Source organism: Sinohyriopsis cumingii, chromosome 17 (genome assembly GCF_028554795.1).
Source record: "Sinohyriopsis cumingii isolate HCF-2022 chromosome 17, ASM2855479v2, whole genome shotgun sequence".
Lineage (NCBI taxonomy): Eukaryota > Metazoa > Mollusca > Bivalvia > Unionida > Unionidae > Sinohyriopsis > Sinohyriopsis cumingii.
Genome location: NC_142977.1, coordinates 105075929 through 105099848, shown reverse-complemented (window position 1 = coordinate 105099848; position 23920 = coordinate 105075929). Strand labels below are relative to the sequence as shown.

The 23920-nt window shown below is 37.4% G+C and overlaps 1 protein-coding gene and 1 pseudogene across 9 annotated transcripts in view; one reads left to right on the top strand and one right to left on the bottom strand.

Moving 5' to 3' along the window:
- The window catches only part of LOC149779606 (uncharacterized), a 43756-nt gene that overhangs the window by 9457 nt on the left and 10379 nt on the right, over window positions 1-23920 (top strand). Inside the window, exon 1 of one of the 8 annotated variants that reach the window (XM_089940382.1) lies at window positions 5921-6044. The exons of 3 other annotated variants lie outside the window; for them this stretch is intronic. Coding sequence is in view for 1 of the 5 variants with exons in the window: in XM_089940379.1 (XP_089796505.1) it covers window positions 23177-23185 (9 nt within the window). In the remaining 4 variants the exon portion in view is untranslated. Of the gene's footprint in view, window positions 1-5920; window positions 6045-8476; window positions 8614-18111; window positions 23805-23920 lie in introns of those variants that run through there. 4 more of the 8 variants (XM_089940380.1, XM_089940384.1, XM_089940379.1 and 1 more) reach the window with 4 other exon arrangements.
- Window positions 8450-13471, bottom strand: LOC149779607 (uncharacterized; annotated as a pseudogene). The gene is made up of 7 exons (XR_016415680.1): window positions 12811-13471; window positions 11375-12313; window positions 10663-10850; window positions 10313-10555; window positions 9766-9937; window positions 9302-9453; window positions 8450-8664 (listed from the first exon to the last, which is right to left on the bottom strand). The product of XR_016415680.1 is annotated as an uncharacterized LOC149779607 (transcript).

Sequence of the window (23920 nt, the reverse complement as noted above, 5' to 3'; positions counted from 1 at the left end):
CCCACGAGAAGCTACTGGCAAGCTTTCTCACGTACCCACATTGGCCGAATCCTAGACTCGAACCCACGCAGACAGAGGTGAGATGGCAGTGATCCGTAACGGAGAGCGCTTTAGACCACTCGGCCACTCGGGGTCCCCAATAGTGTATTTGTGGTTTGTATGCGTGCGTGTACGTTTGTGTGGATAGTAGAGTGTGTATATGCGTACGCGTACGTTTGTGGGATAGTATATTTTTTTTAATAGTAAATATTGGGGTATTTTTTGATATTAGATATTAGATCTATTTTCCCCGTCCGTGCTGTGTGGATAGTATATTTTGGCTCTATTTGTTTTTTCATGTTTGTACGTGTGTGTGTGTCTGCGTTTGTGTGTATGTGTGCGCGCGTATGTTTGTGTATGTATGTATTGGTCTTTTTGTGTCAACTATCCAAGAGATACCTCTGCGTATTGCATTATTCAATGCCCAATCAGTAGGACCACCGGAAAAGCGCAAAGAAATAGTTAATTTTATCAACGACCAGAATATTTACATATTTTTCCTGACAGAAACATGGCTAAAAACATCAGACGATGAGCCCAAGTGTGCGGATCTAACACCCACTGGTTACTCCATCAAGTCATTCCTCCGTAACTCTCGCGGAGGTGGACTTGCTGTCATCACAAAGAACTCCATGATCAAACGTCTCGACCACACCACAACATTCAATTTCAACCACACATCGTTTGAACTAGTCCAAACCACACTCACGCTGGAGCAAAGGTCAGTCCATTTTTTTTCTGCCTATACCGCCCTCCTTCTAGTAGAAAAAAACAAGCTGACCGAATCTCTCTTTTTGGAGCAGTTTCCGAATCTCCTGGAGTATGGAAATTCGATAAGTGGCAGCCTGATTATTATTGGAGATTTCAACCTTCACTCTGACTGTCCCGGAAACCCAAACACATCAAAACTCGTAGATTCCATCAATGTTTTCAACCTCAAACAGTCAGTTAATCAACCCACCCATAAACATGGTCACATTTTAGGCTGGATTCTTCATAGACCTGAAGATAACATTCTACGGTCCTCCCTGGTATCACATGAACTTGCATCAGATCACTTCTGCATTATATGCCATCTTGACGTATCAGTCCCTAACCCTCCACCTTTATCTGCTACTAAGAGAAACCTCCGCATGATAAATAGAACCAAACCAATGCATGACATCCAAGCAAACCTAACAACTTGCTTACCTCCTACAGCAGAACAACTCGATAACTGCCTGCATTCATTGCTCGACAAACATGCCCAGCTACCAAGTGCAGAGTATCAATTCAAGTGTTTTCCATGGTATCGCAGTGTTAGGGACCAGCTTCGCACTGCTAAACGAGACCGCTGTAAAGCTGAAAGGCTTTGGCTTTCCACCAGACTCACTATTCATAGCAAATCTATGAAGCCGCTAAGAAGAATGTCACAAATATAGTCCATGCAGCGAAATCAGACCACTACACTACTAAGATCATGGAAAGTTCCAGGTGCAAAGAGCTCTTCGAGATTACTAACAAACTAATGTCAAGGAACAAATCTACACCACTTCTAACTACCTTCTCTCCAGTCGACCTTTCGGGCATGTTTGCAAATTTCTTCCGTGACAAAGTACAAACCATTAGAGATAAGCTTGACACCACAATTTCAATTGACTCGTCGTCACCATACAGTTGGGATACAGAATTTGAGCGGCAACCATTAGCAGCATTTGAACCTGTCTCTATGGATTTCGTACGTACAATCCTGATGAGGAATGCACCAAAGTCATGTGAACTTGATCCAATTCCAACATCACTGCTGCTTGAGTGCTTAGATCCAATATTGCCTTCACTAACTGATGTTATTAATACCTCTCTCTCATCCGGGGAATTCACATCATTTTTCAAAACTGCCATTCTAAAGCCTCTGCTGAAGAAACCAACACTAGATCATAACGATTTAAAGAACTACCGCCCAGTTTCTAATCTCCCATTCATATCAAAAATCTTAGAAAAGGTTGTTCTATCCCAGCTTGTATCTCATCTGAATTCAAACAGTCTTTTTAGCAATGTACAATCTGCATATCGCCCTTGCCACAGTACTGAAACTACTCTTCTAAAAGTAGTTAATGACATTCTCTCTGCTTTGGATAGCGGAAAGGTTACAGTTCTCACCCTCCTTGATTTGTCTGCAGCATTTGACTCAATAGACCATGATATATTACTTCACCGTCTCCAGCATGTATTTGGCATTCATGATACAGCCTTACTGTGGTTCAAGTCCTACTTGGTCAACAGGACACAAATTGTATCTGCAAATGGAATACACTCCAGCCCAGTTGATCTATGTTCTGGTGTTCCACAGGGGTCTGTTCTTGGCCCCTTTCTCTTCATTCTGTACTCAGCCGCTCTCAAGTGTCATAGATTATCATCCAGTGTCTCACCAGTTGTACGCTGATGACACCCAAATATACAAATCTAGCCACCCAACTGAAGTTGATGCTACCATCCAAGGTGTAGAGAGGTGCATTTCTGATGTGAAATCATGGATGACATGTAACAAGAGACAGATGAATGATGATAAAAGTGAGGCCATTCTGATCACAACACAAAGACATCCTTTACCTCAAACAATAAATATCAGCAACACCAACATTAAATTCACACAATCAGTACGAAACCTAGGTGTTAGTCTGGACAGTACTCTCACACTGCACCAACATGTCATGAACATATGCAAGGCTGCATATCTTGAGCTGAGACGCATCAGCTCAATTCGCAAATATCTTTCAGTTGATGCCATTAAAACACTTGTGTGTTCATTAGTATTTTCAAGACTGGACTATTGTAACTCGATTCGGTCTGGTTCATCTCAATATCTACTCCAGAAACTTCAAAAAGTTCAAAACACAGCTGCTCGGATCATATTTAGAGTACCACGATCAGAGCACACCTCCCCGCTGCTCTGTACCCTAGACTGGCTATCCATTCGATCTGGAATCAAACACAAAATTTGTTCTCTGTGCTACGTTTCACTGACGGACTCTAGTCCAACATACCTATCCGACCTCACCCATGTGTACACACCAGCAAGATACTTACGCTCCTCTGCTGACAATCGTATACTCATTATTCCCACTATGAAAACCAAGTCATATGGACAGCGTTCTTTTGCATACCAGGGCCCAGAAACGTGGAATGAATTGCCCACTGAACTTAGACACAAAGACACAGTCATCCCATTCAAGAGTGCTCTCAAAACCCACTTATTTCGACTGCAGGAACAAACTTAAAGCCTAATAATGTTTCCTACCTTAAATATTCTCAGCATGTTTTTTATGTTTTCTAATTTTATGGTGTTTGTTTTTGTAATCATATCGTTATATATGTTTTTTTTTATCTTATAGGTGTTGTCTAATGTTGTAAAGCGCTTAGAGCTTATTAAGATTAGGCGCTATGCAAAGTCCTCATTATTATTATTATTATTATTTGTTTGTCTCTATAAAACTCCCTTTATCCCTATCAAATACATTTCACCTACCTATCTACCTACAGATGCGTGTATTCAGGCCATCCACTTGCATTATTGTTGCCATTACTCCCTAGTGTTCAGTACAGTGACGTCACTGAAGTTGGAAATTTTGAGACTATAAATATAGACTTTGGTTTTTCAAACAGGTTATTGCTGTAAATCGATACTAGGGTTTTTAAACAGAACGTCACACAAGTTGAGGCTAGAAATAGAGAGTGGATATTTCCAAAGGAATTTCCGACAAGTTGTAGCTATAAATAGATAGTGGGATTTCATGGGAAATTCAACAGGTTATAGCTATAAATAGATACATGGCTGTTTATCCACGATCGTCAGACAAGTTGAGACTATAAATAGTCTATACATTTTAACTGCTGAGACAAGTCCGAGCTCATGTGACAACCGGTGAAAACAGCTACATGTACCATGTTTGCGACTCTACGATACATCCCTTCTTTGATTATAGAACAGTGGTAGATGCAAAAGTAAGTTTTTACATACCAATAACTCGATTCAGTTTTAGGAATCCTGTTCCATGGAAGAATTAGACATTGTCTTCTTCACTGCACATAAAAGCGACACTATTGTCAAAATAGGTAAACTATGCGGCACACACACCAACGCCGAAATATGATTGGCTCAAAAGGTTATACTTATTGTCAGATGAGTTCGGACTTGTTTCAGCATTCAAAATTAGCGAAAATCGCACGTTTCGGAGCCCGTAATTTCAGTTTGGTACAACGCAGAAAAGTCGATAATGGCTTGATGAATAGAAAACATATCTCAGGAGTAAAACACGCCATATAGTATGGTCATGTGCCTTTAAACACGGAAATATCAGAAGGAAATCGAGAGTCATGTTTGGAACGAAGTATTTGGAAGTTACGTAACTTCTCTCTGTTATAGTAGGATAGAGAGGGTCCTATGTCAGAACGGGTCATGGGGGCAAGCTAAGGTATTTTTGTCACTGTATGATTTTTTTCTTTCAATTTTTTTCCCCCTCAACATCATGCTGGCGTCGAGCACCTGTGCAATTACTACTAAAAGAGTTGAGTGTCTTGAAAGATTCGATGTGATAGTTCTGTTCTCTCTGGGAAATAATATTTACACATGTATTATTCAGTACGATTCCCGTTTGTTTGTAAACACCCCCCTACCAAAAAGTACGGTATCAACGATATAGAAAATTCACAAAACTTAAGTCATTTAATTTATCAATGTATAATTTCTAACCTTATTGTCGCCTTGGTTTCTCAAACACTGCAACTTGAATCAAACGGAAGTTTCTTTAGCAATATGGTCGCATATTTGCATGGGCGGGTCTATATTTTGAAGCAACATATGTGATGTACTTCAAAATCTTTGATAATCATAACAATTCCCTACATTTGGAGCTAGATCTCACAAAACATGTATATAAGAGTTTGTTTTAGATATATTGCAACGTCATATTGCAAATATTGGACGCAGATGACATGTTATTTTATTTAATGAAAATACTATTATAGTAACAAGAAAAACAGTCTGCTTGCTTACAGTTTGTCTGTTTTTTAACATTGAGAGTTTCCGTTTAATTTTAAACGCGAATAAGTTGACAGTGTTAATGACCCCCTGGCGACAATCAAGTTAAAACATGGGTGCCCGCTAAACATGTTTTGGCCTACATCCTTAAAACGTCATAGCTGACCACTGCATGTTTGCTTCCTGCCCATGTCCACCCCGGTTAGCGCCCCTTGTTTAAAATTACAAACTGATGAACAGAATGAATAACTTTTGTGCATTTTTTTTTAAATATCCATGATGCTTTTCATTTTTTGAATAGGTCGGTGGAGGGGAGCGGAACGGACATACAAACTGAAGAATATGCGAATACTACAGTTCACATCGTCACTTTTAGCATGCTTACAGCATGGTATTTCTCGTCATTGCTCCATTTGTAACATGTATTTTTGTCCATAAAGGGGGCTATTTCGGACAATTAGGAGTGACCGCATTAGTTATACGTAACTGTTATGCTTAATTGCCCCAATGTTCATTCACAAAGAAGTAAACTTTTTTCGGCAGACGTGATCTGAGAGTTCATTCATTTGAAGCACATAGTAGTATTACCACCACGAACGCTGTAAGATGCATAGTTTTAACTGATTTTACATTTGTATAACGCGGTTTGTCTATTTACATTCTAAGTGTATGATGCCTTGTATATTTAGCATTTTATTTGAAGTGATTCGCGTGGAATTCAGCAAGATTAATTCAATAACGAGTCTTATGTTTTGGATCCTCGTGTTTACAAACTGACGTTTGTCTCAGCATAGGATGTTTTGTACTTGATTTTGATTGGTCCATGATTATTTAGTACCCAGTGCTTGCATGCGATATGACTAGGTTAATTTGGGTTGGTTAATAATAATAGAATAAAAGGAGGTCAGCGTTCACGACCCTTGTCACTCTCCTGCCTTGGTCAAATACGAATTGTTCCCAGCCAACTTTGAAGCAACACGAGACCAGGGTAAATTTGCTTAAAGGAATAGGGAACGTACATGTTGGTTTTATATTATTTGATTGCCTGTAGTGCAAAATTATATTTTATCTTATTCCCATACACCGTTCTCAGGCCCTTTAGTTACTACAAGGAAATATTTCGGTTATCCGCGCAAGTGCCTTGAAAGATAATTAGATACGTATCACGTGGCCGGTAGTGACGTCATAGGATCTATTGCTACCACCCAACCGAGCTAGCTACGAAGATTGCTAGCGTGATTCAGATAATTTCTTTTCCCTTTTGCGTCTTGGAAAATTGCGAGAACGACATCTCCGACTTCTCAGTAAGCGTGGACATTTTACCGTATCAGTTTGAGCCACTTTTGAAGACTAACAACGAAGAGGGTAGTGATGACACGTCGTCATGTTCTTCGAATGATGAGGATATTTTGCCGAGTGAAGAAGGACGACTCAAGAACACACAATGGTTTGTACCGATTTATAGCATGCATTTCATATAAAAAAAATGAGCAGAACGCACGTTACATTTCATTAAAAGAAACTGGAACTTTGTCAACTCCTGTGTGTATAAATCTGTTAGTTTCGGTGGACCCAAATTTCGATAATCCTCCCTCGATTGCCTGAAACTTTTAAATTATACCGATAGTGCGAGTTATCAAAGTAGATGCTTGTAAAGCTGTATTCTAGTGTTTATGTCTTGCTAAATAAAACATTTTCGATATTAAGTAGCAAAGTTTTCATAATTTTTAAAGCAATGAAAGCCATATGTAGATTTTGTAAATTTATAATTGCTGCATTGTTTCAGAGCACTGTTTCTAGTGGAAATAATTGACGTGCTGTACACTGTAAACAGATTTTTTTGTTGTTCATTATTTTAAACTTCAGCTACGTTTACTCCTTCACACAGTGAAGTATATGTTTTCTTTTTCAAATAAGGAACAAAAGCCCACACAGAATACATGACTATGATAACGAATGTCAGTACACACCAAAGATTAACTCCTTCTGTAATCTATAAACACAAAAATCACAGGTCAAACGATATCATAAGTTGCACTGAATATTAACCTATTAAATACAATTCGACTCATAATATCACATTGACTTGATAATGCTTACTCTAAATTTTGAAAGGCAACATACTGAGAACTAATGTTGTTTTGTCAAACTTTATTTCAAATGCAGAATCAGCATGCTATTTCTAATCCGCATCTTAACTTTTCACTATTTCTAATCCACATCTTTCCTTTTCAATGCTTATAAAATGTTGAAAGTGATTTTTAAACATTCTTGAATGGTCAAAATTATGTTGTGCTCTTTCCTTACAGGTGTGATTGTGGATATTGCCAAATGATGAACTCAGCAATTGAGTGCTTATGCTGAGAAGAGGTAGAGGTAATTGAGAAAAAGAAGGGTGACCTGACATGTATAACCCTCCATGAAAGTTTCATTGCAAACTGCTTAAACAGACATGTGCTGGAAGTATCCCTGTATGAATACCTGGAACATCATGGACCTTTGGATGATAATGAACCAATACATGAGTAATTTTTTCACTCTTATACAAATTTCTTTAAAGTTCCTGTTTAATCAGATTTTCCTACACTTGTGACAATGTTTGGGACACATTTTACAAAACAAACTATTTGCAAGATTTTCTTACTTCAAAGTGTTTTCATCTTACAACTCATGGAGGCAACATTTATTGCAGAGGGATGCATTCCATTATGATGTTCAAGCTGTGATGGTCTTGAACTTATGAAAAGAATGCAGTTTTTAAGAACAAAATGTAGCTTTCTCTTTTAAAGACTTTACCATTTTCTCTTGTCTTTTCTTTGGAATGATATCTAAACTTTTTTTTACATTATACAGCCTGGATTGTGCTCATGTGCCATTAAGATTATATATATATATATATATATATATATATATATATATATATATATGCTTGTTTTGAGAAAAGAATAGCAGGTTTGTTATAAATTCTAATAACAATCATGACAACAAATATTTTTTGCTTATCAACTAGGTTTAATGAGTCTTCAAGAACACAATAAACAAACAACAAATAAATAGAACAATTTTATAATGATATGAGTCATTTCACGTGTATGATGTCTTGTATCAAATCTATATGTATTCAAAGAAGATTAATAATTTGAAGAAAAAAAATAAACATATCAAGCGTAATTCACCTGAAGTACTAAAAGTACAATTCAGCATGATTTACCAAAGAAGAAATAACTAACTCTTGTATGAATTTACTCTTACAGGCATTCTATATTTATTTTCAGAACATACAGGCATATAGCATATCGGCGTTTTGTCACATGGATTTGGCATCGACTAGGCAGACACAGCTGTAAAGTGCTTCCATCCTGTGTTGTTTCAAAAATCAGAGAAACTTTTCCCTCAGAGGAATATGTTGGCTTCAGATATGCTGCACCATAAAAATTCTAGGATTTCATAAAGCGTAATTTGTGCTGCATCTTTTGAAAATTGTTTGTATGGTGCTGTGAGTGGTGGTGGATACTGAGATGCCCCTTTCATGAACATGTATGCTTCTGTGTATGTAGGTAAGTCCTGCCTCAAGTCCAGCAATGCCTGCTTCAGGAGTGCAATGTAACCTTAAAGAATAAAAATGCACCAAGATATGAAATCAATAAACTTTTTTAATTTTGAACTGTTATATTTTCCTAACGATAGAATAACCTGTGTCCCAACATAATGAACTTTAATAAAATTTATTCCATGAACTATAAATGTATTTAATTATTTTATTTACATTTCAGATTTTACTAGAGATTGCTTTATTTCTTCTAATTACTTGCAGTGCTGGATTACACATTAAGCACACTAAGGGCATGTTTAAGGCACCAGCCCAACAAGGGCACCAGAAAAAATTCAAATTAAGTGTTGATGATGAAATTATTGAATTATATATGACCAATTCGATCTCCATGTATTTTGATTTACTTTTCTTTTTAGCTTTTAGTGTTTTTTGTTTGTTTTTTTAGTTTCACATTTTGTAGGCGGAGGGTACCATAATATTTTCAGTGCTTACAACACCTTAATCCAGCACTGATTACCTGTTTACACTGGACATTACATTTATACATTAAAATTGGCTATTGTCAATCTACAATTGACATCAATCATCCCCGAGAAATTGTGACAGCAGCTTATACACAATGGCTTTGGTGTAGAAAACGAGGATACAGCACATAACAGATATGGCACCAACATATTTAGTCAAAATCTTACCAAAGGTTGGGTCTACTTTGCAGGGCTTTACAACAGCCTCCATCCCATTCTTGCTTTTTGGATAGACAACTCTCCACTGCTCCTGGCCAGTCTTGGTCACTGCATGTGCATTGTTTGAATTTTCATTATAGTGCAGGGCAGCTAGATGTAACCTGAAGAAATAAAAGCAACAAAAAAAAAAAAACAATCAGAATTAAATGGTCAGTGATTCTTGCTACTTACTGAGCTAGTTTTACAATTAAGGTAGGCAGGAAGGGTTTTTTCAATTTAGTTTTTAAACATTATATATACAATACAATGATTAATATCTAAGTGTTTCAATGTACTGGCAAAACTGGCTCAATTTCATGCAATAATTAATTTCTGCAAGGTTTTTTTTATCACCATGGGGGGAAAAAAGTGCTAGGAGAAGCTGATCGGAAACATGTTCTCATTTTCACCTAATCTAATTGCATACTAATTACCTTGCAAGCATGGATCCATAAAAGAAGTGTGTGCTCTTGGGTGCGTAGTGATTCACAACATTGTGGAACACTTCTAAGCCATAAGTTTGATGTATAGGTGATAGCTTCTGGATGTCTCGGAGTATGTGAGGACTGCGAACGACTTTATCCATAAGTTTGTATGTCCTGGATCCTAATCAAGAGAAATGATTGTGTATATGAACAAGTTTATCAGTCTGTGCTAACACGTTTGGTTAAATCAAAGGCGTATTGTGATTTCAGCTCTTTAGAATAATCCCACAATATAAATAGCACTGTGTTTCCCAACCATATATATATATATATATATATATATATATATATATATATATATATATGTACACACACACACACACACACAAATCTCTGATTATAAAAAATCGTGATAAAATTATGGCCAAATCTCATTCTCGTTTGGTTATACCGGTAGCTCACGTGTGTACACAGCTAGCATCAGTAACTGGATATTGAAATAGAGCAATGTAAGCATATGTATACTTTTCTATACACATTCTAATTGTAAACACACCATCCTTCAACCACTGTCTTTCTTCCAAAATGGGACCATGTTCACATTTGCAGAAGATGGTAGAATGGTCCGCGTGCTTGTTTGTGATGTGGTTCATCAGTGATTCCCATTTGGCAACTTTACGTTTACCATTGTCCTCACAAAAAGCTGCAACCCAGTAGGCATGGTTCACTGTAGACTTGATCCATGGTTGAATCAATTCACCATCCTTTTTTGCAGCTGCCTCCAGCTTCTTGGAGATGTCTGAAAATGAAAAAGCATGCGTTCAAACAAAGGCATAATTTTGCATGAGAATAGCATCCGTAAGAAAATGACAATGACAATGTTTTCAATTAAATTCAATTATGTACCTTTTGCCAAGTGCCATACATCAAAATGGTGTTTCATATCTGCTCGCTGCTCTCATATATTTCTGCACCATTCTGTGCCGATCTGTAACAAGGACTTTAATGGTCAAACCATGATCATTAATAATGTGATTCAATCCTCTCTTCAGACCTTCAATCTCCATATGTGTGGACCCTTTAACTTCGTTGCTCTTAAATAGAAAGAAAATGCACAATTTGCAAAGTTGATTAATTGTTTTTAACAGCACTTTCAAGGATACAAAAGGCAGGTGGCATTGGCTAGCCTTTGCAGGTATTAAAATTTGCTGAGCAGTCTAAATATGTATCTCTGACAATTTCAAAACAACAAGTCTAGTTCCCAGTAACATAACAATCACTTAACATTTAATTGATCTAATTGCATTATCTTGAGGTAGTTCAACTTGATAAAATTTGATACAGCTATGTTATCTAAGTACAGACTATAATACAAAAGTATAATATTCTGGTAAAACATAACCAACCAACCCAATCAACATTTAGTGCTAGCTATACACAATTGAAATTTGGTATGCTAGTGGAATAACCAATGTTAAAAAGACCTTGACAACTGAGTAATTCTGCTCAAAGTTAAATGCTGTCTTTCTGCCTCCCTCTTTCATGTGCCAATTTAAAAGTTGTATACAATATAATAATGACATTCACATAACGCTCTAATGACAACCATATATTGTACCTGCACTAGCTGGATGTCAAGTACTTTCTTGGCCTCCAAATCCATCAAAGTATAAGCCCCATATTTGGCTGAAAACCCAGGGGAATCGCAACGAGCATCACCTCCACATATTATTTGCTTTCCAGTGCGCTCTTCAATTAAGGAAGCTTGTTGTTTCTCCCATACCACTTCAACTGCAGGTACAATATAAGTTGTTTGTAGCTTTGCAAATGTACGTTTACTGAAACTTTGCATATTCATTCCCTCAAATAGGAGCAAAGCTTTTGCACAGTTGATACCTGAGAAAAATATTGCTCCTGCAGTAAACATATTACTCCATGGCATTCTTCCATCACAGGGCTGACTTTTCCATTCTGGAATGTGCCCACTGACACAAACTGAATTTGTTGTGATCATTGTTCCTCGAGAAAATTTCACAAACGTCTGGGAGGGCAAACAACATGACCTACACACACTCGTCAATTCTGCCAAAGCAGACTCAGACACCAGAAACTGTTGCTGATCTTCTGGTTTTGCATCTTTATCAAGCTTATAGTTCATGTGCATATCTTCAAAGTCACTGTTATCATCACTGTCCTCTCCATCATCAGTATCTGAATGTGGTTCATATTCTGAATCGTGGTATGTATCAGGATCAGTGTCGTCCTCACTGCTTGGTTCAGTTTCATTATCTGAATCCTCTGTTGGTTTTAGGAGCTCACACTGAATTGCTGTTGATCTTGTTGCAGTTCGAACCTGAATTCTGCGAATCCTCCTTGTGGGATCTAATTTAGCCTGAACTTTCACACTTCGTGTTAGTTTTTGTGGTTGGGCCTGAGGACTTGGTACGAAAGCTGGTATGCTGAGTTCAGCATCATCTACCTCTACCAGAGCACATGCACTTGCAGGTGTATCAAGCACATAAGTTGCATTGTAACTTTGCATTGCTTGATGCAGAACCTGAAGGAAAAAAAAAACTAGTATTGACAAGAAAAAGCATTTGTAGTATGTATGTAGAATCTTTGAAACATTTGAGTAGTCACATGGCAACAACTGATTCATTACATTTATGGCCGCACAAAAGGAGAAAAGAAAGTGGGGGGGAGACACAAAGAAGTTTATCCTATGTCATAGCCTAAGGCTCATATTTCTCAGGTGATAGTGAAAAACATTAAATTATGCATTCCACTATATTTTAAATACAGAGTACTGTTACTCTAACGTTAGCGTCATAAAAAACTCTTTCCTATGTAAATATGTTCCAGGAATATATAGTGTACGCAATAATTCAATCTCCGCAGCACATGGGGTTGGGGTGTGGTGATAATGTTGGAGAAGCATGGGAATCTGAGATGAACAAAGCTCTATATTACGCAGATATTATTGTTTAAATACTTCAATTTCATTATGGTCACGACATTGATGGAAATTAGAGTGCATACAACATATTTATTTACCTCTGCATTCCGCCGTTTGTGATAGGCTCCTCTTACTTGTTTCGGTTTGACAGTTGTGGTGCTGCTGCCACTCGGATCTGTCGGTAGATTTTCCCCAGGCCTAGGGTAAGAATAATGTCTGGTACTGCTGTCGGCTTCAGTCTTGCCCTGGCATTTAAATATCCCAATTCTGCACGTCTTTCTGGATCAACTTCATATTGATCTTTTGAAAAATGAAGGCTGCAAAGTCTATGAGTTACCGGCTCAAAGTTCTCACGGCGACAGTAATGGATCCAAGCCTTTCGTCGGATTTTGTCTTTCGGAAATCGGAAAAAATTACCTGTTGAATTGTTGTTGCATCCAAACGCAGCACAGTGAGGCATTTTGGAAGATTCTTGGAAAATAAACTCGAATACAAACACTAATAAGCTGCCTACACTCAAGCACAATGGATCAACAGGATGCTGAGCAATGGCCGATAGCTGCAAAAGATCCTGTGACGTCACGTTTATTCAGCCTCGTTTCTACTCGACAAATATGCATATCGGAACGCTCGCGCAATTCATTCCCTATAATGTACTGTAAATATTTTTCGGTGTAACTGGGTCGCCCCAAACTATTATTTAATTTATCTTGGGCAACAAATGAGTAATATAACCACAACTTTAATTGTATGTTCCCTATTCCTTTAACTTCTTTAAATTTATTTTCATAAAAATAATACTGGCAGAGTTGTTATTTTGTGAGTTTTGTAATGTTACTTATTTTGGACCTCGTTTGTTTTGGCAACTTAAATACAGTTTGAATAGTCAATATGTGCATCGGTAGCGGGGGTCTCAAACGCCGCCCGCGGCATTCGCCACTCCGTATCCTGAGGCCCGCAAAATGATTGGCGTCACAAGGTGTCATGAGAGATAACAAAGGTGGTACGGCCCTTGGTCCATCAAAAATGCCCCCACGCGGCCCTCAGGGTTGTTTCAGACCCCTGATCTACAGTATATAATATATAGCACAACCTATTGTTTGTACCCCCTCCCCTACCGATTTTTAAAACAAAAGGCATGAAGGATATATAATATGCACAAAACTTAATCATTTCATTCATTGATTTATAAATTCTAACCTGAATGTCCCAGGAGTCTTAAACACCTTCTTGGCATTTCGAATGAAACAAAATTTTCTTTGGTAACACGATCGCCATTTTTGCATTGGTGAGTCTTATTTTCGAACAGATGATGTGGTGGTATAGGTCACTGTTTGAAAGCAGTGGCGTAGCTAGGATATTTGGGCCACTTTGCAAAGCTTATCGATGGGCCCCTGCCTTATATGGTGTTAAAAAATAATTCGTGGGTCCCTGTGCTTTCCATACTCTTGCTATACGGTAGCTACGCCCCTGGTTGATAATCTCAGTAATTCAGTAAAATCTGGTATACATCTCTTTGAACACATGAGATACGAGAGTTACTCCTTTTTACTTATTCAATTTCTTTTCAGAAACGCTAAAGCCCTAATGGCGTCGTTTATAATAAATTTCACTATTCATCCAATGTAAAGTTTTGGAAGGAAGGCAATGATTTGTTTTAAAAAAAAGTTATCTGACATAAATCGTTCTTTGAAATAATCAGGATATTAGGTTCAAACGACGTTCAGATAGCCAGTGTAGAATTCAGAGTTGCCACCCTTCAATTCAGTCAACGAAGTCGCTTGTAATTCCGATCTGATTCCGGAGCGCTTCAAAAGTAGTGGACACAAGGTACTAATGATATGGAAAAATGGGAACCAGCCTGGAAATGGGTGAACATAGAGTATATATGGGTTAGGCTGACCAGGATTGGTTAATAATGTAAGTTATGTTGTAGGAAAAAGAATCTTTTGAGAGCTTATCCTAGTTGTAAGTGAAAAAATAGAGACATTGTTTTATTGATGGAATTTCAGTCCTTTAACAGTCTTGAGTTTGGAACACTCATTACTAAAATTAGCACCTGACTCTTTGGTGCGGAATTTAAAGCACATGTTTCAAACACATGCAGGTCCAGAAAATGCCGCGGCTCATATCCTTTCCTCTACACAGAAGCTGGCATCCAGGTTTCATCTATACGGATAAATATAGGTTTGATCATGAGCACTCAAAACATTTTAAGTTACTGAATTTTTAATATCAAGGTGTTTGTATAGGTTTACTATGGGAACTGAATTAGTACCGTGAGTCCTAGTGATGCGATACAGTAGAGAAATTCCGTTTGTGATCTGTAGTAAAAGTCACACGGGTCATATAAGCGCACTTACTGATATAAATGTTAAAATTAATTTTAGTTTTAAAATTTAATTGTAATATAGTTCTAAAAAGTTTATGCAATCGTCAATCGTGATTTTTTTAGCTATCTGCACAATATAACAGAATTTCGAAACTAAAATTATCGATCGCTATGGACTTTTACAGTGCCATTTCGGCATCAGAATAGGTCAAGAAAGTTGATCTTGGATTGAACTATTACTAGTGCGTGCGGAATCAAGGTACAGTCGAGCAAACAAGAAATCGTGCGCATTTTCAGTCATCACCTTCATGGATGTTCAACTATAAATGGGATAGAGGAGTAACATACGTTTTATGTTTGAATTGCTCATATGCCATTTCTTTAAGATTATAATTTAGCATAATGCAACATTTAACTAAAACATATCGGACTTGACAGACGCGTTTCTTCTGTCCTTTACGTGTATGAAGGAAGATATTTTTAAAGGAAAAAAATAGGTATTATGTACGAATTTAAATATAAGATACATGCAAAATATACGAAGTTAATTACCTCGAATTTATTGGACTTGTCTGCCGTATTGTTTCAGCCGCTATTTTCCCAGTCTTTGTTTATGAATGACAACATTGTCGGGTGTCTGTTTATATTTGTAGTACAACTTCTTCCCAACAGAAGGCGTCTTCCCTATTTCATCATAACACGCGAAAGAAACCGGATTGGTGATTGCGTCTAAAAATGTCGCTGTACGTAATCATTGAATTTGACGTTAATCTTTTCTCGAGGAATTTATGCAATAATCTTCAGTGGAGTTTTGATGAGCAAGGAACGAAATAAAGTGAATAAACGTCATTCAGAGGTATGTGTAATCAGATTCTCTAAAATGGCACCTATAACTTCAAAAAGTGACTGAGCGCGCGTACAATGACATATATAAAATGTACTATAATAGCATCATTCGCACGTGGCGCACAAATTGATTCGAGAGAGAATGAAAAGAGGCGTGCCTGCTTTTCTTAAAAGCTGATCTGAGAAGAAAAAAACGTGCATGGGATAAAAATAGACGAGTGAATATTGGTGGTCATCTGCGGTGATGGAATATACATTTCAATAGGACCCCGATTAGGACCGCCCTGACTGTTTCAGTAAACAGACTCAAGTCTGAGTCCTCGATTGACCATCGCAAAGTTAGAGTGCATTTTGAATCTGGAAAGTTATATTCAAAAATCAGTAAAACAGTCAGTAAGCCTACCTCCAGGAATTGTCCTAAACCCATCATCTCCCATAGCGAAACTTCATATTAGACGAGGGCCACTACATGTTAATAGCAGCCCATTTAAACTTAAAGCTGATTAGAATCCATTACAATTGTCTGTCATTATTCTCAGATTTACTGACAGGAATATGGGATTACTGGTGCATATTATGTGTATCTTATGGCGATGCAAAGATGGACTAACCACTATGCTATCACAACAATTTTGTAATGGTTATTCCCCTTCTTGTACATGCAGCGCAAGCACCAAGTACAGTACTCAAAGGGTAATGTATCGTAACTGTATATTAATTTCCCTCACATGCGTATAAGTGAAACGTTGGAGAAGAGGTGGCTATATAAATAAGCAACTTTCTTAAGTTGTCTTTGCTTTAGCAGAGGAAGACACGGGCATCACTATTCCATCTATAGTGAGAGTATCTTCAACAGGTACAAGGTTAGGGTGTGGCCTCTTTTCTGTTTTAGTACATTCCCATACTCTAAATCAATCGGCGTCACATTTGGATTAGAAAATAAGCAAGCATTTTCCTTTTGTCTCCACACAAACACTATCCTCCCTTTGTTCTTGGTGGAAGGTCAAGGTCATTTGACAGCCTTTAATAACTTTTTGATCAAAGTTTGATTAAAAGTCAAATATCAAACCCGGTGACGGGGTGGGAGTGTGGGCGATTGATCTCATTTTGAATTGTTCTTTTATATCCACACACGCCCACCTTTCCTCAGTCCTTTGTGTAGGTTACAGTCAATAGAAAGTTAAAATTGATTTGTCTCTAGCAGGGGGACAGGTGAGACAATTATTTGCTTGGTCGAAATAACTTATTTTTTTTAAATAAGAGTAACACGTATTGCATACAGTTAATTAGTAATGCACTTAAATATGCTGTAATGTTGAACATTTTCATTGACGTATGTAGGTATGATATCAAATGTCTCTGGTATGCGTTGAATTAAATCATCAGTCAAGCAGTTTCAATAGATGCATCAGGTTTCACAAATTCCTTTAAAGTCACGTGCACAATGTATCTGTCTATTTCATTTTTTTCTGCTTCGAATTTCATACCACTTGCACTTCTAGGTGCATTATTTTGACAACATACGAATTCAGGACCCTTTTATGGACAATCAAAAAATTAATTCAAATATTTGTGTATACAGCCAGTTTCCAGTGTTTTATGTTCTTGCATGTCCTTCTCAGGAATTTCGAAAGATATGTGGTTGCTGTTGTAAAACTCTGTGTGTGTGTGTGATTTGGATTTTTAACAATTTAACAATTTTTCAGTCATATCGCTACAATGTCTGCAGTGTGGGAGTTTAAAGCAATGTCTAGCACTGGGGCATCATGCCGCAGACATGTAGCATGATGTCCCACCCAGTCACATTATCCTGACACCAGGCCAACCAGTCCTAACACTAACATCTTAATGCTGAGCGCCTAGCGAAGTAGCTGTTAGTACCATTTTCGTAAGTCTTTGGTACGAATCGGGCCGGGGTTCGAACCCATAACCTCCCGCACACGAGTCGGACGCGTTGTAAAACAATAATAATAATAATAATAATAATAGCTTCAGTTCTAAGTCCATCCCTTCCTGTGCAACCAACCATTTGAACATACTCTGAAGTGAATATATATATATATATATATATATATATATATATATATATATATATATATATATATATATATATATATATATTACAAAGTAGAATGGGGTCCCCGAGTGGCCGAGTGGTCTAAAGCGCTCTCCGTTACGGATCACTGCCATCTCACCTCTGTCTGCGTGGGTTCGAGTCTCGATTCAGCCAATGTGGGTATGTGAGAAAGCTTGCCAGTAGCTTCTCGTGGGTCGGTGGTTCTTTCCGGGGTTTTCCCGGGTTCTTCCTCCACCACTATTACTGGCCGCCATGTATAGCCTATCGTGTGCTGAAAAATGGCGTTAAACCCCACAACAACAACTACAAAGTAGAATGGCTCTTAACTTCGAATATACGAAATATAACATTCTGTACAATGTATGGCATCGTACTTGATGACCCATGGGTTAAAAGCATATTTGACTAGCGTAAAACAAGCATGCATGAAAACTCAGTATTTGAGTCATACTTGAAAGGCAAAATAGTTCTCATATCCTAAAGGCAAGTGTAAGAAAGTCAGTTATCTTAGTATGGGTTATAGTCAATGTATTTACATTGAAATCAAAGTAATGCTGTCCATATTCATTCATATTCATTTATTCATACAAGATTCAGTCATTGCTTTAACCATTTTGTTGATGTGTTTTGTGTTAATATTTAAAAGTAAAGACATATTTTCTTAAATTAAGAAAACACTGTCAGGATTTTATTTTTGGATGAACGATTGCGAATGTATGAGGAATCAACACAGGGTTCAATTCCATGTGATTCTTTGGTAAAGATGGACAGTAAAAAAATAAATTTAAAAAATACGCTTATACTAAGGTTTCGATTTTTATTAATGGAATATTGAAAACAGTATTCACTATGCAAGCAAATCAAATCAGTCATGAGAAAATTCCAAGCTGCTGTTCTGCGCTTAACATCCTATAAATAAACACCCACATTTGTCTCTGTTTCTTGGCTGACAAACAAAAGAGGTCGCGAGTTCGAAATTCGCAGCGGCATCCTTGTTTATTAATACTTTTTGTATTTTGATGTTGGAACTATCGTTTAAGCTCGCTCATCCCATTATTTAATTTATGTTTTATATTTTTTGTAATTTCCGTCCTATGACTGGCAATTAACATAGTCTTATGTATAAACAACCGCGTTTGTCTGTCACGTATGCCATACAAGAGGTGTCGAGTTCGAAACTCGCGGCGGCATGACAGTTGTTTAAAAATATTTGTCCCCTAATGTTGTGTACATTTCTTTTAAACTCGCTCTTCCCAAATTTTTTAATACTTGTTTTAAAAAGACTTTAATTATTATTTATTTAATACTTCACTACTAAAAATAACATGAAATCAAGTTTTAAAAATGCTTTTAGGCTTATTATGGCCCTTGACCTAGAACGGGGAATTTAGCTAGTTAAAAAAAGGAATATCAATGTCTTTCAGTGATTGTTGAACGACTCTTAACAATAGAAGGATGTCAATGAAACACGAATACATTTCAAAGCATTTGCAGAGACATGCAACTTACCAACTACTGTATTTTTTTTAACAGCCTGCTCAAAATTAACCTCTTTCCTCCGGCTTGTTCTATTTGACACAAACGTCAAATCTGATTGATCATTCTGTTTCCATTTCCACCGTGTAAAGTCATGAGATTCATATAGATTGCTTTAATGGCAATTCTGATTGAACAGTATATTTCTGTAAATCTGCATAAATTATAAAAAAAAGGGTTTTAAGACCTTCCATGTTTGGTTTGTTTTTGGGGACTAAAGCAGCGCATTAAATTTTGTCACGTTTGCTAAGCCCAGCTATAAAGTCATGTATAAGCTATAATCTACCGTCTTGGAAATATTACAGCGGCCATGTGTTTGATGTCTAAAGATTTCCGCAGGCTAGTGTTAATCTCTTACGCAATGTTACCGTGACCAGCCAGAACACCGGAAACTTGAGTTGACGAAGGCGACTGCCCACATAATTTGATAAAGGCTTGTAGTTACCACACCGACGTATTACAGCTTAGTCCTACGATTACAGGGTAGCCCGCGGGGTGAATGAGGCGTGTTCTTATCCGTACCCCGTTGACAGACAGCGAGGTGGACATTGTCCGCTAAGTTTGATTGGATCGGTCCACACCGATGTCCAATCAAAAATTGAAATAGAGGGCGTTACTACAATTCGACGCGAATTATACCTTCTAACTAGCAAGCGACAATTTAGTCTCGCCTAGGAAGATTGCTGAGCCATATAGGGTTACTCCGAGTAAGCCACTCGTAATTTGGCGGTAAAACGTAGCGGTATATTCTCAAAAAAGAAAAAGCTTCGAAAAGGTCAGTAAGTTATTTTCTCGATTGTTGCAGAATATTACGGCATCATATTTGTAATTATTTGTTGTATGTATGCTTAATTGCTAGCATCGTTTTGTATGTAGAATTACCTTTGTAGTGTTTCATTTACATGCGTATTTGTGAAACCTGATTGAGTGTTAAGTAGAGAATTATGTAGATTGTTAGCATGTGGTCAGAATTAATTTTGTAATTCGCTGTTAGGTTACTTTATAGTAAACTAGTGCATTTATTAATGCGTTATGTTAGAATTGACACTTGCTTGAATTGTGAATTTGAAAAATGGGTGAAGTATGTAAGATTAATTAATATGGATGTATGCATATATCAGAGCATGAATATTTGAATATTTGTGTACTGTGTGTGAGTTGAAAGGTAAAGAAATGCGTCTGATTGTTGTGATATTGTTTAGTATAATGGGATTAGGAATATATACTGATGTGACGCAATTCATTGATGTATGTATAAGAAGTAATTGATACCGTGCTGTATTATGACGTTTGTTTTACCATACTAGAACGTATGGTATCTCGATGTGAATGAATGCGTGACCGAAGAATTTTAATAGCCGTTATCTGATGATAGGCTGTGTGTAGTGTGAGATGAGGGAGCTAAGGAAAAAATATTGTATCGTCCTTGTATTTTCACAGGAAGCTTTTTAGAGGACACAGAACGTAGGGATTCATTTGAGTCCCGAGTCTTCAAAAATTGGAGACGGAAGTGAGACTTGCTGAAACAGTCGAAGTCGACGGAAGTGTAGTCGGTGGAGAGAAGGTGGAGGAGAAGGAAAAGGAGTCTGGAGGAGAAAGTGGAGGAGGAGGAGAAGGAGTATAGAGACGTCGAGGAGGAGGAGAAGGAATTTGGAGAAAGTCAGGGAGGAAGAGGAGAAGGAATTGCGAGAAATAGTAGAGAGAAGAATACCACAGATGAGTAGAATACAAGGACAGGTGGAAATCGATCTCACATTGCTAATCAAGTGATGCAGTATGGTATTAAAGGGTCGAGTGGAAGAAGTGTAATTGGGAATTTCAATCATTTGTTTATTGAATTGTTATTAAATTGTTATTCATTGCACTTCAGCCTTTTTGTATATTTAACCATCTAACCGTCGGCATTGCTGACTGGGGCTCGGAGCTTTCATCTATCTTTCATTAGTTTAACTTCCAACCAAAATCGAGCCTGGGTGGAAATCGAGCTAGGGTGGGACTTCTTTAATAGTTAAAATAAATATTGGAAGCACCCCACCCCAACCATAACAACCCTCACAAAGTTTATATCATGCTGAGGCAAGTAATGTGCCTTGCCTAATGACACACGATGAATACGATGCATGTACAATGATATATCAATATCAACTTAAAATTATTCATGCAGCGCCGTAGCAAGAAATCCCGTCCCTACTCCTCACAAAACTTAATGCTTGGGCCCCCTCCCAATGAAAAGATTTGTTTGATGGTAATTTCGGCTCCATCTCCCCCCATGTGAGGATTGCTTGGGCGGTTGCTTTGCCACCTTGTTCAAGAAATCAAATACAAATGGAATTATTAGGTGACAGAAATGTCCGTATTTACCAAAACGTCACCCTCACCCCCTATAATTGAAGATGGTTGGTATTTTGGTCTTTGTCAGACTCTGGGTTGTCATGTCATCAATGTTAATCTTTGGTAAATTTAGGCAGTAATCTTTCACCTAATATATCGATTTTGACGTAGCTTATCAAGAGATCGATTGTAAATGGAATTTTGCATAAGATGCAGTCGGAATGCATGATGTTTGATAAAATGTCATCACATTTACCCCCTCGTAGAAGAGGGATGGTATTCAGATTCTAATATTTGTCATGTAGAACGATATATTGAATAAAATTGATAAAGGAATTGATTTGAACTGGAACTGTTTAGACGACGCTTATGAAATGTGAAGCATTTGCAAAACAATCGTTACCCTCAGCACGTCGTAGAAGTGGGGTGATATTTTCGCCTTAATCTTGACAGCATTATGGCTTTCGTACATCATCTCATATAAATTTAGACCACTGGAGAAAGAATATTTGAGATGACGCATTGGGAAATGAGCAATATAAACAAAATATCGTGATGTGTACCCGTTTCCTTCATCTTACGCTTACACGTAAAAATATTTCTTAAAATAACTATTTGACCGAAGTGCTAGTTAAGCTTGAACACGAGGTGGCGACTGCTATAGTTCAGCCCAATTTATATTTAAAGTCTGCATTGTGTCCCTAACAGAATATTAAAGAAATCAATTTAGATTAGTGAGATTTCTTCAAATGCGGCCAATTGTTTAGACCACGTGACAATATGGCGTCGGCGTTCACCAGACGCAGGATGCACACGAGACTACCCTAGACGTTGACCAATACATACAGAAGATCTATTACGCAAATTGGAGAAAAGCAAATCAACTGAGTGACATATTGTATCGTTATCTTAATTGTGTTACAGTTATAACATCTACTCTGAAAGAAGTACATTCAAGGTTAGGACTAGATAAAAACAATGAAATAGAGTAAAAGAAAACAAGCAAGCACAAAAAACCTATACTATATCATTGCAAAACAGGTTTTTCCACTGCAGTTTAATTCTTTATATAGGACTGTATGAATGGTCTTAATAGAGGTAATATCTTTTACACATATTGTATAGTAATTGGGGTCTTACGGCAGTTTTGAGTTAAATGTTGGGGCTACACAAGGCAGTGTAACGTGCTGTTATGAATGAATACCGTTCCTTTTGTGAGGGAAGCATTTTACAAATTTCTCGCCGCACCTAGAGCGTGACTTGTACACAAAGATGGACCGGGCGGTCCATATAATGCATTGTATGGACCGGTCGAGTTACAAGGGATAAAGACGGAACATAAATGTACGAGGTATACAATATAACACTTTAGCTGCTTCTTACATTTATGTTAGAGACATACATTCCTGGTTATTAATACATCGCTCTTGATGCTCTGTTAAGTTGTTCCACGTACTGGTTGGTACACCGTGACCGATCCGACTTTCTTAAATACACGTCAACTCTGCTCTTTTACCTTTCTATTTTTATCAATGCTCAAAAAAATGTGTAGATATTCTGCATCACCACGGGTCTAATATCTATTTAAAGATTACCGTTTTTGATAAGGCGTAGCAATAGTCAATCTGGGATCTAAAATATCGACAGTGGAATTATTTCCCAAGACTAAAATCCACCAATTCGTGGAGCTTTCCATATATAGTGTTAGATAAATTAGAATACCATCTGCATTTGGAACAAAGTGAACGGGATTTGTCCAGGTAAGCCCGGATCATTTACCTAACTTCCTAACTTGATAAAATAACAAACAAACTTGACCTTGCGTAAACTAGTTTGTGGTTTTCAATCAACGACACTACAGGCACACCCTGGACTACTAGCAAACCTAGTAATGATTCATCTGGGAAGGAAAACATCTTATTATTTTCTGAGTTTACTGAAGAGTAACAGTGAAGAAAACTGATACCATTGTAAGTCGTTATATGTGGGTTCTCTATTGCAAGCAAACACTTTTAATGATTCAAGTCTTGCTGTAGTAATGACAATCTATTTTCTTCGGCTGACAAATTACAAATAAATATTCACT